Below are 20,048 nucleotides of genomic sequence, written 5' to 3' on the forward strand. Positions count from 1 at the left end.
GATCGTAGATTAACCAATTGAGAAAAAATATATATTTGCATATATTTCAAACAAATTTATTGTGATTATAAGATAAAAAAATTTATTTTATGAATCTTTTTTATCTGTTCAAATTTTGAGTAGTTTAGAGCCCGAAAGTAGGCCACATTTCTGCAAGATTTCGCAAATGACTTATAAGTAATAAAATCTATACCGGAAATCATTTAATTTATTAATAGGGAATTTTTATTATCGCTTAGAAAATCTCGGGGACAGGGCACACCTGTGCTATTAGGACCTAGAAGCAAGGAATCTCTGGGTTATTTAGGAGGATGGGGACTGCAACCACCTCTCAAACTCTAGCTCAGTAGTAGCCAAAGGTGATGTCGTGCAGGGGTTGGGCATTTCCCTGAGGCAGGGCATAGTCCCGGGCTAACTGATCCAGCAATCCCGAGCCACCGCCTCCACCACTACGAGACTGTGGTTGCGGCTGTGGCTGGTAACTCGGCTGCTGTTGCACAGGACGAGCGATGGGTCCCTGTGTTGGGCCGAAACCCACCGGTTCCAGCAGTGGACGTCCTCCGGAAGCGGGGGCCAGGAATCCCTGAGCCCGTGCACTGCTCGGAGCAGGTGAAGCAGGGGGAAGGGCATAAACGGGTCGGGAAATCCGCACGTTCGAAGGACCATCACCAAAACTCTGCGATTGCGAGTAATCCGGTTCCGGACGAGCTGGACGCTGCAGCGGTGAGTACAAAACATCAGTGGTCCGCTGAGCGCCAGGAACTTGGATTCTTGGAGGTGCAGGACCCACGGAAGGCTGGTGGTGCGGTTGTGGTTGCGGCAGCGGTTGAGGCTGTGGCTGAGGTGGTGGGGCATACTGAACTCGACGTGGTGGCTCCTCCTCTTCTTCGTATTGCACATACTGCGGTTGAGGCTGAGGCTGGGGGCGTGGCTGTGGCTGTGGGCGTGGCTGGGGACGCTGAACACGCTACAAAATATTAGTGTAATCAAATAATTGATTGGATTATCTAGCACTGCCAACTTACATAGGGTTTCTGAGGACGCTGTGGTACCGGCTCATCTGCGTAATCTGGTTCCTCCTTGGCAGTTTCATCCACCAACGTGGGTGGTGCCACTGTAATGCCTTCACCCGATGGTTGGAATCCGTACTTGTTGGCTCCGTACTCCACTACTCTCACCTTTCCGGTCTCATCAACATATCCGTACTTGCCCTTGACTTCCCCGGTAGCCAACTTGGTCTCGATCTTAAAAGATCCATCGGCACCTTCGTAGCCATAAGTGTAAGAGCCATCTTCATTGTGCCTGAAAGAGGTATTTTAATATAAACTGATCAATGATATAAATTATTTGGTACTCACTTGTTAATCTGCTTGAGAATGGCCACCGGATCGGCCCGTGGCGCTTCGGCGCGGGCAGGAGCGGAATTTGCGCGCAGGCGAAGTGGAGCCGTCCTTGGTGTGTTCTCTTGGTAGTCCTGATAGTCCTGAGACATCACCATTCCTACTCCCACTAAAAGGAAGCCGACAAAGAGCACGCGTTGTATCTAAAAGATATATTAATGAATTTGAGCTGGTGATATGGTAAAATTAGGTATAAATCTGTCGTGTTTAATAGGCAACCAGTTTGCTAATTGCACCCCGTCCATCAGAAAGGTTGGATTTCCACCTCGCCTCTTGCCAGCAGAACACCTTGACAGTGCATCAGTGTCTGAGTGGTGCCAAGAATGCCAGACGCCGACGATGTCTACAAAAGTCTTAAGTCAGGCTGCCTTTCACTTTTCCGCCGGCCAATGACACCCTCAATGCCAAGCAGGAACCGATACCCCGGATTCAGTTACATGCACTCAAAAAAATGTTTTCAATTGTCTCAAGAAAACATTTTAGGAAAGATTAAAAAACATAAAAAAAGAACACCTTAAAGCGTTCGATTAAGAAAGGCATTTCAGAACTTTGATTTTATTTATAAACAAAAGTAGGGCTTGGTATGTTAATAGCACCTTTGGGTAGAAGTGAAAGAACTTAAATATTCGACAACTTTCTATTTTATAAAGCGAATGTCACTCTATTTTAATGACACCAACTAATTAAAACCCAAATTAAATAATATTAATGTTTACCTAATTCAGTCAAATAACAATCCTAAAATAACGAACGGAGGTTTTAAAAGGTTTTTTCCCCAGTGCAGTAGTTGCATAAAGGCCGAGCCCAGCTGTAATCCCAATCCCAGTGACACGCGATATGGCAGCTCAGCTGGATAGGTCTTGTTGGGATTAATTGAATGCCCAGCGGTGGCGTGGAGAAATGCTGCCGGGAATGAAGATCCCAGCAAAGGAGCAGGGGAATGCCAATTATCGGTGGTGGCCAGCCCCATGACTCCCACACAGTGCACACATCGCAGCTGCAATTGGGTAATCCGGCAGCAAATTCGGAGGGGGAGAAAAAACCCAAAAGAGGCAGCCGCACAAATTATGTATGGGAAGCTGGCAAAAGTTCCCACACTTGCCAAAATGTGTTGCAAGTATGCAACTGCGGCAGCTATCAGATGCATTCGCGGCATGCAAATGCCAAAGAAATTTGCGGGAAATTTTTTTTTTTTTTGAAGCAGTCAAAGGGAGAGGAAGAGATCGTTTTTATAACGCAGCTCTATGACTTTTAAACTTTGCATAAATAAGTTATTCAATTTCTTTTTGTAATAATTATAAAATAAGTAAATAAAAGAATATGTAAATCAATACATCTTTCCATTTCATAACATTTTCTTTAAGTTTCGAGAATTTTCTGGTTTTAAAGCCGCTATGGTAACTCCTCTTTAACATTAAGGTGGTTATTACCATTGATTAGTAGGGGGATTTATCATCCTGACAAAGAAAACAGATAAAGCGCTCCATGATAGCCAGAATCAAACTCTGGTTTATCTGGCTTTTACTCCTTTTTAGCATTTCGGACTTTGGTTTGGAGCATTCCGCATGCCAAAACCTTTCACCATCTAGGCTCCATGTGCCGCAGCCTTGGCGCGGACATGTGGACAGACAGGCTGTTAGATACAGGTACAGATACAGATAGAGATAGAGATACATCCAGGCCACGACATGCTCGGGGGACCCAGTGCATCGAAACCAGACAGAAACTGACCAAAAAGCTGACTGCCGCGTGTGAACTGAGCCACAAGTTTGCCTTTGATATTTTCACGCTGGACTGGAAGGGGGTGAACTATGCGGCTGAAGCGAGCTTGTTAGTGCAACTTGTGCTGATTGAAGTTCCTGCAACTTTTTTTTTCTCAAGAAGCTGCGTCGTTCATAAATTATGTCAAAATCCAGTTACCAAATTGGGTGCCAAGTGGATTGGATTGGTTGACTGGATCGGGCACAAAGAGCTGGAAAATGTCGCTTGTAGCCAAGCTGAACAATTGAGATTGGGGCTGGGAGCAAATTAACGGTTAGCTCGATTTGCATAGCAAATTATGCGATATTTGCACAACAGTCGCCGCAATGGCGATGACGTAAGTTTCCAGATCAGTACCTCCCATCCATATATCTAGGGATAATACATATATAATAGTACACCCCCTTTTACAGCCACGCATTCAGGCTCTCGAACGACCTTTGGTATTTTCCACCCACCGATATATATAGGTATATGTATATCCACCCACTCACATACCACTTTCATGTTGGATTGTATCCGCTGATTGGCTTTTGTGGGGCCAGCTATTTCGAATCGATTAAACCCTGAATGCAATCGCAAAAGGCCTTCGCTGGCAACACCCAGCTGAATATCGAGTGTCGAAGACAACAAAGCACTTTCAATTTCAATTCCAATTCCAAATCCCCTAATGAACCGGGTGACTATCTCGGGCAAATCAGCCAAATCTTCGGACCGACTTCGTTGGAGATCGCGTGGAGTATTAACTTGGGACCGACGGTAACTGAGCCGCCCAGGTTGTTGTATTTCGCTTTATATACCGATCGCGGAAAACCTTTTTACCTCTCCCATAACGGACCAAAGACCCCTGGCCCCGCCGCACCGCTGCACCACTGAACCACACCAATGGCCACAGCACCACAAAACTTCACCAACGAAAGGACGGAGAGCAGTCGCTAGTGGAAGCGTTTCTCTGGAGAAAAAGATATGGAGATATATAGAGAGAGAGAGGCTGCAGAGCTTGACCGAGCTTGAGATAGAGACTTCACGGGAGTTCTCTCTGTGCTTTGGCGAGCTTTTCTTGGCCACCATCACAGGAATGGCCAAGAATGGCTATATTAAAAGAAAATAACTTAATTATAGCTTTGATTCGTTTACAGTCGTTGACACACAATTTTTGCTTTAAGTTCAACAAATGAATGTAATTTTCAGTAAACAACAAATATATTTAAGATTACTTTCAAAAACTCCAGTTCCGCTTAACAATTTGGAAGAATTTCTGTTCGGTTTCAAGTTTTCATCAAATTTCTCAGTAATGCAAGCTAAGTCGCCCTCTTCTTTTCATTAAATACCAGGTAACTATTTAATAAATCTAATAAATTTAACAAATTACTTTCAAAACCATGGTAGTACTTTAACTACAGCCCCGACCTTCCGTGCGCTATGGCAACTAGCCCCATTTGGGATGTGGCCATCCACATCCACGGACAATTAATCAAAACTGTGAGGCCCATAAATTGTAAAAAAATGAAGCAAAGTCGTCAGGCCGCGTGGCTAATGAATGAACGAGCCGACAAAGTGAAATGAAGTGTTGCAAATTGAAACGCCGGTAAATGCCAATCCTCCCAAGCTGGCCAGTTGGGTGGTCCCTTTGGGACATGACCTTCATCGTGTTTTTCAGTGATTTTATTACCTATATTAACACAGTCCAGTTTCAAAGATTAATCTGTCAAAAATACTTCTAAAATAAACTAGTAATAACTTGTCTACAAGCACAGAAATACAAGTAAAGTTATGGAAACATATAAAGGCTTATAAATAAATAAAAGCTCTATTAATAAATCAATTTATAAACCAAAACAAATAGCCTGCGGTTAAACATCTAAAGAATTTATTGTCATGTTTGTTTCAATGGACCAACAGTGCGTATGCGTTATGTCAAAGAATGTTATTTTATGACGGAATCAGAACCAGGCAACGTGTCACTTTTAAGAGTGTTAGCTGCACTCCACACCTTCGCCTGCACTATTCTGCAGCCACTGGAAATGGCCTTGCCGTAGTCATTCCTATGGAATTAATGACACACCACCACGAGTAGCACTCCGTTATTGCTGAACAACCGCATGGACCACTCAGAAATGCAAGCAATAGCGGGATGGTGATAGTTCAGTTCAAAACTGGTTGGCCACTGCACCACATACCAGACCAGGAAACCGTCAACAATTGTCTACCCCTGGGTCACCCCCTTTGCTGTTTACTATATCTCCTTCAAAAGCCGCCCATGACGCAGGGCGATTTCCAGTCTTCAAGTGCGTGTGATTGTTATTTTTTTCCTTCCCTGCCACTTTTTTACTCAACGTATCACATTAAAGACTAGTTTCTGTCCGGCATCAGTTCGTGGGAAGCGGGCTGTGGGGCAAATGGGCGTGCACCTGAACTTGCTATCATGCGTAGACGCACTGGCATGATCAAGGTCGAAAGAGTTCGCGAAAAAAATCGGAAAGTAAAAAACGGATTTTGAATACTCTTTTCGATTTAAAATTAATGTTTTTAGACATATAATTCATGCTTTTAATATTATTTAATAATAAATAAATATATAGTTAAGTCATCTTTGCAAGCTTTCAATTTAAATTATCGTTAAAATTCTTTACTGGAAAGGTTCTTTCTTGTACTGCAACTGGGGACCAACCTTGGCCATAGCTCCAAAAGCATTCAATACAATAAAGTGCAAAAGGAATTGGAGAATTGAAAAGAAGGACTCGACTTATGGGAGTCGCCTCGACGCAAACCCATTTTTGAATGGAAACCATAACAATCCCATACTTACGACTGTTTGCCTCCTCAGCTGCTGCAGAAAATGTGGCAAATGTAGTAAATGCAGCAGCTGTTAACAAGTCAGCCATAACAAAGCAGACAATTTTTCAGGAAATTCTTGAGTCATGCCAACGCCCCAGCAGCAGCAGCAGACCAGTTTCGCAGTTTTGCTCAGCAAAATTATATAAATGCTGAAAATATACAAATAATTCCAAACTTGTAATGTGTGTTTGTGCACTGCTTTTTAAGAGGTGCAGTCTGGTCTTGATTCTTCAATGGTGCAGCCTGGAAAACGTTTTGAATTTCTGACCTGGCTAGCTTACACGGTATTAGGCAATACTAAGAAAAAAAAATTATGTTGGTGAAATTGAATTAAATTTTAATGCATTTTAACTCTTTAACATATATTTCATTTTAAGCTTCAGTTTAAAAATCAAAAAATATTTCCATGAAGTTTTCAGAAACTAGTGATCACGAATTTAAATGAATTCAAAAGCCTCAAATAACTAAAATCTATATTCAATTATATTACATAATTAAAAGACCATTAAAGCTAACGAACTGATAAGTATCTCAGTAATTTAACCTCTCTGTTTGACTATTGTTCCGAGGGTGACTTCCAATTATCCAGCAATCCAAGCCTTCAACCACTGCTGCCCAGCACTGGTAGTCCATACACACCCAAAAGACAAAGGCAGTGGCTCCAAGTTCCAGTACCCAGCACCCAGCACATAGACCATAGATATAGCCATAGCCTATAGCTTATGGCCAACTGGTCGGTCGTTGGTGGCAGTGCATTTGAAAGTGGTTTGGGGCCAGCACATTGCATAAGTGCACCAAATTCCAGTCAACGGCAAATCCACTTTGGTTTTCTATCTGAATTGGCCACAGTACGTGTTGTAGTTTTTGGTTTTGCTCGATCATTCTGTGTTGACGTAATGGCCTAACGATTATTGGCCACTTGCTGGGCTCTTTGCCTTTATTCCATTCGGCTTGATTTTGCTACAATTTCTGTTGCGGGGCGGCTTTATTGAAGCGGAACCTGGTAGTTGGCTAAATTGAATGCCAAAACAGATATTTGAAATACTTCTGAGCACTGAGAATAATTAGGGAGCCATTCAATGAATTTTAATAACTAACATTTATTATTATTATTTCATTTTTCATCCGGAACAAGCTTACTGTGGATGGAAAAGATATTGATTATCTACAACTTCGTTTGATGTTTCATTATAAACATTAAAATTAAATTCCAATACCGTTTGATTTCAAAAACACTTTGGTTTTCTCTGTAAACGCTTCAGGTCTTGAAACTCGATTTATTACACACATACAAAAACATATATAAACAGTGGACATTAATAGATATATGTGGGGTGTGCGGAGTGACTGATTTTTTTGGCAGTAACAAGTTGACATTGTCCTCGGACACTTCAGTCGCTGACTCTCTGGTCCAACTCAAAGGTGATCCCCCCTCCAAAAGGTCCTCCCTACTTCCGGCCCGTATAATCGATGCTATAGGAACCCGTGTAGAGGTTCAGGTTACGAAGAGACGGATGGTGTTGCTCAGGCAAACCCCTATACGGTTGCTGCTGCTGTGGATTATAGTAGTTCTGGGCAGGAGGCTGATAGTAACGGGGCTGCGGAGACGGGGGGTTATAGTACTGAGGTGCGGGATTGTAGTAGGGTCTCTGAGGAGCGGGTTGTTGTGGGGGCGGGGCGTAGGCCTGCTGCTGACCACGTCCAAAATCATTCAAGCTGAATTTACTGGCAGGTGACAGGGGGCGATTGAACTTCTGATCCTTGTAGTACACCGCTGGATCCTCGCGATACTGACCGTCATCCAGCTCATTGGGTCCCAATGGGTAGGGGTTACTATTAGTCAAAGTCGGAGGTGGCACATTGATGTGGCTGCCAGCGGGATCAAAGCCACGCTTACTGGCTCCGTACTCGATCTCCCGCACTTTGCCTTGGTCATCCACATAGCCATACTTTCCATAGACCTCTCCGTTGGCGTACTTGGTCTCGATCTTGAAACTCTTGTCCGCCGCCTCGTATCCATAAGTGTAGGAACCATCGTCGTTGTGCTTGTCGATCTGCTTGAGAATCGGCACCGGAGTGGTGTAGTCCTGATGTTGCGCATACGCACAGTGGGCCGCCAACAGCAGAATCGCCAAGCTTAAGGGCTGCAAAATGAAAACAAAGAGCTAAACAAAGACTGAAATCATTTGCATATCTTAATATCTTAATCACTATTTCCAGTCACACCCAGCTCTAAAGGCTACAATTACAAATGAACTTTAGTTTGCTTTTATTGCGTTACTTTCGGCTAAGCACCTCAATTAGTTGCTCTGATTATCAGTGCGCATACGCAAACATTCACTCAAGGACATGGCTGACTAATAAACCAGCAATTAAGTTACTTTTTATCATAGACACTGATCTAATCGACCCACAGCGAAACCGGTTGGCTAAATTGCATTCTAAAAATTCACTGCGCAAATTCTGAAAACACCTTTTGCATTTGCGATATCATTAAAATTGAGTCTTGGGATGTCACACTTCCAACGACCTTGCCGCATCTTACCAATTTCATCATTCTGCCAAGTTTAGAATCAATAATCAATGTCGAACCGTTTTCACCAATCTCTGTATAAGTAATGCACTGCCAAAATGGAAAACACGCTCTGCACTTGCACTCGAGACTCTGCGAATCGAAACGACAAACTCAAAAGAAAATCAGGGCGTGCAACGCTTTTTATACCACAACCAACATTTTGCAAAAGCGGGCCAGGAGCGGGGCATATAACCATGGCTGAAAATAAAGCTTCGAGCTGAAGTGGGGCCGAAGTCTCTGGATCTGGCGATCAGCTGCGATCAGAAACCGAAAACGCTAACCGAGACCGGAGACCAGAGACCCGAGCTCCCGATCCGAGAACCGATTCAACTTGGCTTGGAATGCAGCATAGAAATCGAAAGCGGTCGGCAGCCAGCTGGGCGTGAGTACATGAACGATATACCCACTCACTCACCTCTACAGGTAATGTACGTGGTCGACGAGAAGCGTTTTTCAATCAGGTTGTTAACGTCGTCTACTATTCGAATTCTTGGCCAGCAATTTATGCTTCCAGACCGCAACACTCACGCATACGCAATGAGATCAGAGAATCACCAGTGATGCGAACTAGGTACCTATTCTTTCGAAATCTGGGTACATTATTCAGTAGAGATTTGAGAAAAGTCTTGTATAGCTTATAGATTACATAAGATGCAGTAGTTATACTTAGTTTAATCTGCTATAATTATATTGACTGACATAAATCTATGATTAGATTAGACTCCAAAAAGTACCTTAGCCATCACTGAAAACTGCAATCCAGAAAAGAACGAAATGCCAATACTGAAAGGTGCGGAAGTGTTGCACTTGTTAGGCATTCCAATTATGCAAGACAATTCCCCCTCAGCTGCTAATCGACTGCGTTTACCTGACCAGACACCTTGCTCCCAGCTAAATGCAATGAGCAAAATAACAACAATCTGCAACCACAACAAGCAATTTGACAAAGGATTTGGCCATTTCTCCTAGGCTGTCAAAATTCACACTTGTGGGTTAAGAGAAAGAAAGCAATACGAAAACTTAAATGCTGGTATACTGACCTAGTCAATACTTTGGATAAGAAAACTGGTTGCTGTTATTACGTCAAAGACATGCCAAAAAAAGGCGATGATTTCTTGCTAGTTTTCTTATGATTTTTTATGTGCTACGATTAGTAGAGTTAAAAGACCTGAAAGTAAGATTTTTAGAAGCAATTTAAATCTTGTCTTGTCTTGTTTGTTTTATTCCCATACAACAGGTAAAGTAAGGTAAAAATAAGTATCTAAAATCCCAGAACCGCAATCGAAACGGCGTCAATTGTCCACCTACATTAGATTATTTAATTTATTCAAACACTTTTGGGGATTTTTGACAGTGTGACGTTTATCCAGCTTAATAACATTTATATACACAGCCAGAAATTATGCTTATTTTTAATAAGTAAGTATGTGGGAATTATATTATGAGGTAATGCTTAAATAACATATAAATTCCGTATGATTGTGTAACTTAACTACGGAAAAAAAGAATTCAATAAATAATTTATGTACATAAACATTTGTTTTCTGTGCATAAACTTAATTTAAGTAAACACAAAACCACGAGTTCGTTAACCCAAGAGCCGCAGACCTTGGTCATGGTTGCATGCAACTAAACACATTCGCCTGGCTTCTTTTCTTCATTTAAGTATGCATCTATGCAAAAGTAGTTTGCAAAAGTAATATCCATGATTTATATAAAAAAAATTAATTTCTTAAGGGAGATCTATAAAGGCAAATAACTCAGGCAGCACTCAGTTGACAGTCGTCACAGTGAGCTAACACTTTTTAATGGTCTTGTAGAACCAGTTGAACTTCAGCGAAAGTAATCAGTGTCTAGAATATCTAGATAAGTGTAGTATATAGATGTACGTATATAAAGGCAGTTATATATGACTTCTGCTTCTTACAACTGGAAATTGAGTCGTCGCCGAGGCAAAGGCTAAGTAATAATGTCAAGTTTAATGCATTTTCGGGTTAGGGTATCGTATCAGATGACTCGAATGATTAAGGCACCCTGTACGACCACAACCAGTCTAATGCGGACAAACTCGTTTACTTACTAATTGTACCAAAAAACAGAGCAGGAATAAATAAACTAAATATATATAAAACGTCAAAACAAAGAAATGATTTTAAAAGTTGTACATTTAAGCTGTCCATTTCGAATAAAATTACCGGAGACCGGCCAGAATCGTCATTTTAATCAGTGCATTCAAAGCAAACAGTTCTAGTCATCCATTTTTGGAATAAAACCAACGAGATGCTCATAAAAGTGGCCAAGTTCCTGAGCCTTTTCTCGGTTCTCCTTGCAACAGTCGAAGGAGCCAAATATTTGGCCGAGAAACGTGAGAAAAACTAGGAGTTAGAAAATTTCTCAAATTATTTTATAAATATAAAGTGCTGAATCTACATCTTGTTTTTATTTTAATCCATGTTATTATCTTCAGCCGACTTCCTTACTCCTTGTGTTGTGGGCGATGCCAGCTTCAATGGCTGTCTGACCAGCAATTTCCAGACTTTCTTCCGTCAGTGGAAGGATGGCATACCTGGCAACAATGCTGTGGGATCCTTTGATCCCCTCTATATCAAGAGAGTTAAGTTCGCGCAGGATGCCAACAGGGCTATAGCCATTAATGCCGACCTGAAGGAAGTCTATGTTGCAGGTGCTGGCCAAGCGGTGGTCAAGGAAGCCAGGTTAGTTGTCTCATAAGCATTAGCTGTATTTATTTTTGAATTATATATCACTCAGTTGGGATCCCAATCACTATGTGGCCAAGGCTTTGATCAACGTTCCTAAGATGCGATTCAATTTCGATTACAAAGTTAAGGGACATGTTGTGGCCCTTAACCTCAATGGACATGGCACCGGTTATTTCGAAGCTGGTAAGAAGTTTCTTTATATTATTTTAGAATTATTATCTAAAGATCATTTCATTCCAGAAAATGCTTTGATTTTTTTGGAAATGGCTGTCAAGCCCCTGAGTACACCAGAAGCCATATTCGCGGATGTGCAGAATGTTAAAGCTTCGTTCCGTGAGATTAAGCAATTCCGCATAAAGCTGGAAAATCTGTTTGGCGGCAACAAGGATCTGGAGGACACAGCCCACACTCTTTTCAACGAGAACTGGCGTGATTTCTATGAGGTCCTGCGTCCTGCTGTGGAGCAAACTGTTAGCGGTGTGCTCTTGGATCGATTCAAGAAGACATTTATATATGTGCCAGCCACGTATTTGATCAAAGATTTCCACTAAAGACTACACAGAAAGAAACTGTGACCTATCTTCATATTAAAATAAATAAGATTTGAAAAATATGTTGGTTTGTTAAATTTATGTTTACCTATTAAAACGAAGTTTATAGTCTCAAAGCGAGATGACTTAATTTACTTCATAATTATTTCAAGCTCTCAAATATTTTTAGATTTTCTTGAAACGCAAACTCATATTTTTTGTCGGTTTAGACAAAGAATAATTTTTATATTCGCTTATAAAGTCAGGAAATAGATGAAATAAAATGTAATTAAATTAAGCAAAATGAGTTGCACTTGGCCCCGGCATCATTAAGTTGCTGTAAGTCGTTACCTTATATGAGAGCTCGGATCTTAGAACTCGGATCTTGAATCTCGGATCTTGGCAGTTGAGAATAAAACGCCGGGCCGCAGCCAGCCGCCGGCTAGTCGGTTCTCCACCGTGACACCGTTTGATGTGACTGAGCAGCGGTTGTCCCAGTCGCAGATACAGATTCTGGTTACTAAGATACTTAACCACTTAATTATTAGACAATTCGCAAGTACGGCAGCATGAACAGCACGCGCCATGGTCGCAGATTGCTCAGCATTTGGAGTGGACTAATAGCACTATTGTGCCTAAACAAGATCGCCTCGGACATGGTGATGGTTTCAGCAGTTGCCTACTACACAGAGAAGCGTAAGTATATCTCCCAACAGACCAAGATCCTTTCCATGGGAACACAATCACAATTTCCCAGCTGCCTTTCTGCCATCTTGTCGGATCTACGAGCCGGGCTTCACCAAGTGCTCCACTAATAGCATCCAGAAGCTTCTCGATCAGTTGAACATTGGAATACCAGAGGTGGTAGAGAAGTTCGGTCCCTTCGATCCCATGCGAGTGAGAGATATAGTCTTCAAGCAGGATAACAACGAAGTGGCCACCATCAGAGCCAATCTGACCGAGTTGGTGGTCAAGGGATTTTCCAAAACAATTGTAAAGGAGAGTCGGTAGATACACAGTCAATTAAAATTATTCTGAGTATAATCAGATCTTTCTATTTTTGCATTCAGTGTCAGCAAGAAAGACTTTGGCTGGCAGACCAAAATATTTCTTCCGAAAATGAGATTGGATGGCAAATACGAAATGGCAGGACGTATACTGCTCATACCGCTTAGTGGCTCTGGCAAAATCTTCATAGAAATCGGTAACCAAGCTTTGAATTTAAATAATAATATCTACAATTATTATCTTACGTAACATTCTCGCAAATATTCCCACAGATGATCTTGACATTTTGCTACTAACAAAAACCCGTCTGTATGAAAAGGGCGGCTTCACCTTCGACAACGTGACCGCTGTGCGTGTCCAACTGAACCTGACCAAGGTGCGAACTTACCTGGACAACCTATTTAATGGTCGCAGCAAGGAGGTTGAGCGTAGTACAAATGAGTTTTTCAACGAGAACTGGCGTGATTTCTACGAGGCTCTAAAGCCACTAATCGTTGAAACGGTCGAGAACATCCTCTATGATGTAATGTCCACGGTTTTCCACCTCATACCAGCCAATTTCTTTGTAGAAGACATACCAACTCCTCAGCAACTGTATGGTCCAAAGGAGGCAGTTGGTACCAAGAATAGTTGAGTGACATAGCACGTTGTTCATCCACAGAACGCCATTAAATTTCGTTGTAAGTTATTAAGTTGTTTCATAAAATAAAATCGGAAAAAAACTACCATACAGTTTCTAAAGCATATTTATAACCTTTAATGAATAATGAGAATATTAATGGTTTTTAGTTTAAGATCACGCTCGAATTATATCCACTTTATTCCGAGAAAAATAGACGCCCAATTTCCTTTCTGTAAAAATAGGAAATCAATAAAGTTTTCAAAGAGCTATGATAATAACTAAAGTTTACCGTTTTTGTCCACATAGTAGCTGCGTTTTTTGAAAATATACATCATCATCATGGCGATCACCACAGCCAAGAAAAAGGCTATAATACCGGTCGTAATAAATAACCACTTCAAATGCTCAACGGTATTGCCCTTATTGGGGGATGTTTCCAATGCGCCGAATAAATCCATAAATTGGCAAAAATATCCATTTTCAGGACTTCCACCACCAAAACAGCTACAGGTCCCTGGCGCTTCACAGTATCCGTTGATGCATACGGGGTCACATATTGGCAGACATAAAAGCCTCTGATTATCCTCTTCAGCTTGGTGCAGCTTGTAATTTTCCTCACACGTGCACATTCCTTCTAGGCAGGTTCCATTCCAACATATCTGTTCACAGTTTGCCGTCATGCGTTCTGTCATATCGAGCAGACAACGTCCCGTTTCTTCAGACAAGAAGAAACCATCATTGCAACTGCAAGTGCCTGGAGAAAAGCAGAAGCCGTTCTCGCATCCACCTGTGCACACTGGAACACACCTGTTCTCACTACCACTTTCCATTTCATATCCGTTATGGCAGGAACACTTATCTGGAGAAGCACAGTATCCGTTCTCGCATCCACCTGTGCACACTGGAACACACCTGTTCTCACTACCACTCTCCTTTTCATATCCGTTATGGCAGGAACACTTATCTGGAGAAGCACAGAAGCCGTTCTCGCATCCACCTGTGCATACTGGAACACATCTGTTCTCACTACCACTTTCCATTTCAAATCCGTTATTGCAGGAACACTTTTCTGGAGAAGCACAGTATCCGTTCTCGCATCCACCTGTGCATACTGGAACACATCTGTTCTCACTTCCAGTTTCCATTTCAAATCCGTTATTGCAGGAACACTTCTCTGGTGAAGCACAGTATCCGTTCTCGCATCCACCTGTGCACACTGGAACACACCTGTTCTCACTACCACTTTCCATTTCATACCCGTTATGGCAGGAACACTTCTCTGGAGAAGCACAGTATCCGTTCTCGCATCCACCTGTGCATACTGGAACACATCTGTCCTCACTTCCAGTTTCCATTTCAAATCCGTTATTGCAGGAACACTTCTCTGGTGAAGCACAGTATCCGTTCTCGCATCCACCTGTGCACACTGGAACACACCTGTTCTCACTTCCAGTTTCCATTTCAAAACCGTTATTGCAGGAACACTTTTCTGGAGAAGCACAGTATCCGTTCTCGCATTCACCTGTGCACACTGGAACACACCTGCTCTCACTACCACTTTCCTTTTCATACCCGTTATGGCAGGAACACTTCTCTGGAGAAGCACAGTATCCGTTCTCGCATCCACCTGTGCACACTGGAACACACCTGTTCTCACTACCAGTTTCCATTTCAAATCCGTTATGGCAGGAACACTTCTCTGGTGAAGCACAGTATCCGTTCTCGCATCCACCTGTGCACACTGGAACACACCTGTTCTCACTACCAGTTTCCATTTCAAATCCGTTATGGCAGGAACACTTTTCTGGAGAAGCACAGAAGCCGTTCTCGCATCCACCTGTGCATACCGGAACACATCTGTTCTCACTACCACTTTCCATTTCAAATCCGTTATTGCAGGAACACTTCTCTGGTGAAGCACAGTATCCGTTCTCGCATCCACCTGTGCACACTGGAACACACCTGTTCTCACTTCCAGTTTCCATTTCAAATCCGTTATGGCAGGAACACTTCTCTGGAGTCACACAGAAGCCGTTCTCGCATCCACCTGTGCACACTGGAACGCACTTGTTCTCACTACCACTTTCCATTTCAAATCCGTTATTGCAAGAACACTTTTCTGGTGAAGCACAGTATCCGTTCTCGCATCCACCTGTGCACACTGGAACACACCTGTTCTCACTACCACTTTCCATTTCAAATCCGCTATGGCAGGAACACTTCTCTGGAGACACACAGAAGCCGTTCTCGCATCCACCTGTGCACACTGGAACACACCTGTTCTCACTACCAGTTTCCATTTCAAATCCGTTATTGCAGGAACACTTTTCTGGAGAAGCACAGAAGCCGTTCTCGCATCCACCTGTGCACACTGGAACACAGCTGTTCTCACTTCCAGTTTCCATTTCAAAACCGTTATTGCAGGAACACTTTTCTGGAGAAGCACAGTATCCGTTCTTGCATCCACCTGTGCACACTGGAACACACCTGTTCTCACTACCAGTTTCCATTTCAAATCCGTTATTGCAGGAACACTTTTCTGGAGAAGCACAGAAGCCGTTCTCGCATCCACCTGTGCACACTGGAACACAGCTGTTCTCACTTCCAGTTTCCATTTCAAAACCGTTATTGCAGGAACACTTTTCTGGAGAAGCACAGTATCCGTTCTCGCATCCACCTGTGCACACTGGAACACACCTGTTCTCACTACCACTTTCCATTTCAAATCCGTTATTGCAGGAACACTTTTCTGGTGAAGCACAGTATCCGTTCTCGCATCCACCTGTGCACACTGGAACACACCTGTTCTCACTACCACTTTCCATTTCAAATCCGTTATTGCAGGAACACTTCTCTGGAGAAGCACAGTATCCGTTCTCGCATCCACCTGTGCACACTGGAACACAGCTGTTCTCACTTCCAGTTTCCATTTCAAAACCGTTATTGCAGGAACACTTTTCTGGAGAAGCACAGTATCCGTTCTCGCATCCACCTGTGCACACTGGAACACACCTGTTCTCACTGCCACTATCCATTTCATATCCGTTATTGCAGGAACACTTCTCTGGATAAGCACAGAAGCCATTCTCGCATCCTTTCGTGCAAACTGGTGAGCAAGTAGAATTCGATTCCTTGCTGTATCCTTTATTACAAGAACACTTTCCTGGAGAGGCACAAAATCCGTTCTTGCAGCCGCCTTTACAATCGGGAACACACTTGTTTCCTAACTTGACGTATCCCTCGTTGCAAGAACACTCGCCGGGCGCCACGCAGGATCCGTTCTCACAACCATCCTTGCATACTGGAGTACATACATCTTCGCGCATTTCGTACCCTGCGTCGCACGAGCAAACATTCGGCGCCACGCAGACTCCGTTCTTGCAACCCGCCGTACAAATGGCAACGCAGACATTGTCCCCGATTTTCGTGTATCCCGCCATACATGTGCATACGTCTGGTGCGGTACATTTTCCGTTTAGGCAACCTTCATCGCAGATGGGAGCACAGTTCTTATCAGCATCTTTTCGATAAAATTTATTGCACTCGCAGACTCCAGGAGCTCGGCAAACGCCATTTTCACAGCCACTTTCGCAGACGGGTTGGCAGGCAAACGATTTTGAATTGGGTTTTGGAACGTAACCTTTATTACACTGGCAAAGATTGGGCGCAGCACAGAACCCATTGTTTCTCTTGCAGTTATCGTTGCAGGTGGGCATGCACACCTGGGTGGTGTCATTCAACGTGTATCCTTGGTTGCACGCACACTTGTTAGGCGTTATGCATTTGCCATTGGGACAACCACTGGCACATTGGGGAATGCAGTTGTTGGTTTTTTTGTCTAGCTGGTGGCCATTGGAACAGATGCAACGGCCAGGAGACTGGCAGGTTCCTTTATCACAGCCCTGGCAGAAGGGCTCACATCTGTAAGAGGGATGGTTTGAAAAAATTGGACAAATTGTTTTAAGCAATGAAAATATTAAAAGAATTCCAGTTTTGGGCCCCTGTTGATAAAAGGAGTGAAATTGTGAGTTTGAAAATAATAAATTGGGGCAAGTACCGCCCTCTGAAGCCGCGCCTGATAAGCCCCCTTTGAGTCATAAATGTTTAATCCACATTAATATTGCACTATTTAAAAAAAAAACGGCTATAGGAGATTGTTAAGCTGTTTCCGTTATTGTTTCAACTTTTAAACTGGAGTATATCTAATTTTCTTTTCTTGCTTAAAAATTTCATTTTAATTTTATCTCCTTATGTGATATAAGCTCATCATTTAGTTACTTATGAAGTTTTCTATATTTAGTATAGGTTATGTCTGAAACATTTTACCTACCGGTTCGATCGATCGTTGTTGAAATTGACATAGCCTTTATTGCAGGTGCACACATTTGGCTGCGTGCAGGTGCCACTTCTGCATGCTACCTTGCATATTGGCTCGCACTTCAGTTGTGTCGTCCTCAGCCGCTTGTAACCTTTGCAACATACTTTAGTTATCACTTGCTAACGATACAAATAGAGTATTATTACATGTAAGTCGAAATTTAAGATAAGGTTGATCCGAGTACCTCTCTTTTTCCATTGATAAGTCTAGTTCTGCGGAGATTACAGAACTTTTCTGCTGCGAGACCCGAGATCAAAGAAAATATTATTATTTTAGAAATCCACATGGTCGCTTTGAATTTACAACCGATTCTGATCCATTTCAAAATGAAACTAAAGAAATGAAATGAATTTCGCAAATGCCTTTGGCTCTCCCTATATAATATAAGCCGAGGACTTATCAGAGCTAATTCAAGTCAACCAAGACCCGAGAATACTATGTAAAAAGCAATAGTACTGGAGCGCATAATTTGTTTCTTTACTTATCACAATCCTATTGCTCTTTACAGTACGAGGGGGAGAGACGCTCTTCCTGTGTACCAAGGCTCCACTGAAACTTATTTAAGTTTACATGTTTTTTGAATTCTAATGAATGTAATATGTATTTAAAAAATTAAAGTATTTGTAAATAAATAAAAAAAATAAAATATGAAACTGCAAGACTTATTGCAAGATATTTCTAATTTACTTCTTTTAAGACTTCGAAATAATTTATTTATGTTTGCTTGTTTTTATAGTGTCATCAAATTAGACTTATGTGTGGTAAAGAATAAAAGGAGAGCAAAGAGAAGATACACTTCGTCGTATATAACCTTGCAGCTATGCATATGATCTATATAAAACAGCTGCATAATAGTCTTTGAATTATATAGAAATTTAATATTGAGAAATAAGTGCAATGGGACATAATCAACAAAACTAATTAGTAAATAGTAAACTTAAACCAAGACATAGTAAGTCTTAAGGTCGATAATATGCAAACTTTTAAATACATAACCAAATATATAGTTTAAAGTTCATTTATAAAAATAAATATATTTTAAGCATTATTGTTGAACTGCAGGGAGAAAGGCTGCCATAATTACTATCAAAATTATTCTTAGAAAAATATGAACAGCCGATAAAAGCAATGGATAATCTTTGCATAGTTACAAGACCATGACATCATTCGGGAAGTACGCTGCTCCATTTTTAAAGTTAATTATAAATATTATATTAACTATTGTAATATTTCCATAGCTGTTGCTCCGGGACCTTTGACCTGTTTAAAAATAAATATATGTGGTCAAAAACCCAACTGAAAAACTTCGTCTAATCTGTCTCAATTCCAAGGCGATTTCTCCTTGACCCCGATTTCTCCCAAAAAATGTTATTCAGTAAACATAAGAACAAATTGATAAGAGAATAGAGTCATGACATCACTGGGTCGATTATTAACGTTTGATCAAGTACTCAGTATTTTAAATTAACAATTTGTGATCGTTTTGAAAGCAGCATCTTGTCCCTCCATTTAATGTTTCTATGGCAGCTTAAGTTTTTTATTACACCTCACTTGCAGCAATTAAGTTTGCCCAGATCTGAGCAGAGAGAATGATACTAGTACTCGTACAAACATTGTTTTCTTGCTGCCATAGTTGTCAACGTATTTTCCAGCCAGATATTAAATTAGCTTACCGGTTCGGTGGCAAGGTAAAGTCGCTACAGTTTCAGAGTCGCATAACAACAGCACTAATAGTAGATACACTGGAAGAAAAGTCGCAAGGAGTTGATTTACTTTAGTTGTTTAACTGGATTCATGATCATTGAACTAATAATAGTTAAAGGAACTTAAAGTGCATCTTTTTTAAGAGCATTTAATAAAATGATTGATATTTTTTTGTTCTGTGTTATTCTCGTACTCTCGTGCCATAAATATGGAATAAATTTCATTTTGCATTGCGAGTAAATGAAAATAGCTCTATTCTGGTATTACCCGGAGGCTTCTGATTCAATTCATCAATTGCACCCGAGTCATCGGCATCGGCTATATATATTGTCCAGTTAAAAGGCAGTACCGCTTCGAGCTCTCATTCGTGTAGTAAACTCGGTTAGGGGTTTCTCCTGATAGCGACTGTGTTTCCGGTTTGACTGTGTTACCATGTTAATATGTATGGACAAAAGTAGGCAATTGGTAAAAAGAATAGTTGAATGACATAGTATGTTGTTCATCCACAGAAC

At 41.7% G+C, this 20,048-nt stretch overlaps 5 protein-coding genes across 5 annotated transcripts; 2 read left to right on the plus strand and 3 right to left on the minus strand.

Moving 5' to 3' along the window:
- Positions 1–40: 40 nt before the first annotated feature.
- On the minus strand, positions 41–3,913 carry LOC108115888 (proline-rich protein 2). The gene is made up of 4 exons (XM_017227532.2): positions 3,660–3,913; positions 1,359–1,543; positions 1,026–1,302; positions 41–967 (listed from the first exon to the last, which is right to left on the minus strand). Exons 1-4 carry the CDS (start codon positions 3,666–3,668, stop codon positions 344–346), a joined length of 1,095 nt encoding a protein of 364 aa, XP_017083021.1. The 5' UTR covers positions 3,669–3,913; the 3' UTR covers positions 41–343.
- Positions 3,914–7,240: 3,327 nt separating this feature from the next.
- LOC108115768 (extensin-2) lies at positions 7,241–8,670 on the minus strand. The gene is made up of 2 exons (XM_017227337.2): positions 8,545–8,670; positions 7,241–8,143 (listed from the first exon to the last, which is right to left on the minus strand). Exons 1-2 carry the CDS (start codon positions 8,554–8,556, stop codon positions 7,448–7,450), a joined length of 708 nt encoding a protein of 235 aa, XP_017082826.1. The 5' UTR covers positions 8,557–8,670; the 3' UTR covers positions 7,241–7,447.
- Positions 8,671–10,824: 2,154 nt separating this feature from the next.
- On the plus strand, positions 10,825–11,845 carry LOC108115785. Its single transcript, XM_017227358.1, has 4 exons — positions 10,825–10,939; positions 11,042–11,288; positions 11,344–11,477; positions 11,535–11,845. The coding sequence occupies exons 1-4, from the start codon at positions 10,855–10,857 to the stop codon at positions 11,843–11,845; spliced, it is 777 nt and encodes a 258-aa protein (XP_017082847.1). The 5' UTR covers positions 10,825–10,854.
- Positions 11,846–12,287: 442 nt separating this feature from the next.
- On the plus strand, positions 12,288–13,732 carry LOC108115869 (protein takeout). The gene is made up of 4 exons (XM_017227500.2): positions 12,288–12,520; positions 12,582–12,831; positions 12,895–13,028; positions 13,105–13,732. Exons 1-4 carry the CDS (start codon positions 12,394–12,396, stop codon positions 13,464–13,466), a joined length of 873 nt encoding a protein of 290 aa, XP_017082989.2. The 5' UTR covers positions 12,288–12,393; the 3' UTR covers positions 13,467–13,732.
- On the minus strand, positions 13,566–18,658 carry LOC121530175 (fibrillin-2). Its single transcript, XM_041818694.1, has 4 exons — positions 18,629–18,658; positions 17,785–17,951; positions 13,744–17,375; positions 13,566–13,684 (listed from the first exon to the last, which is right to left on the minus strand). The coding sequence occupies exons 1-4, from the start codon at positions 18,656–18,658 to the stop codon at positions 13,629–13,631; spliced, it is 3,885 nt and encodes a 1,294-aa protein (XP_041674628.1). The 3' UTR covers positions 13,566–13,628.
- Between the last annotated feature and the right edge of the window lie 1,390 nt (positions 18,659–20,048).

This window comes from Drosophila eugracilis, unplaced genomic scaffold (genome assembly GCF_018153835.1).
Source record: "Drosophila eugracilis isolate 14026-0451.02 unplaced genomic scaffold, ASM1815383v1 contig_367, whole genome shotgun sequence".
NCBI classification, from domain to species: domain Eukaryota; kingdom Metazoa; phylum Arthropoda; class Insecta; order Diptera; family Drosophilidae; genus Drosophila; species Drosophila eugracilis.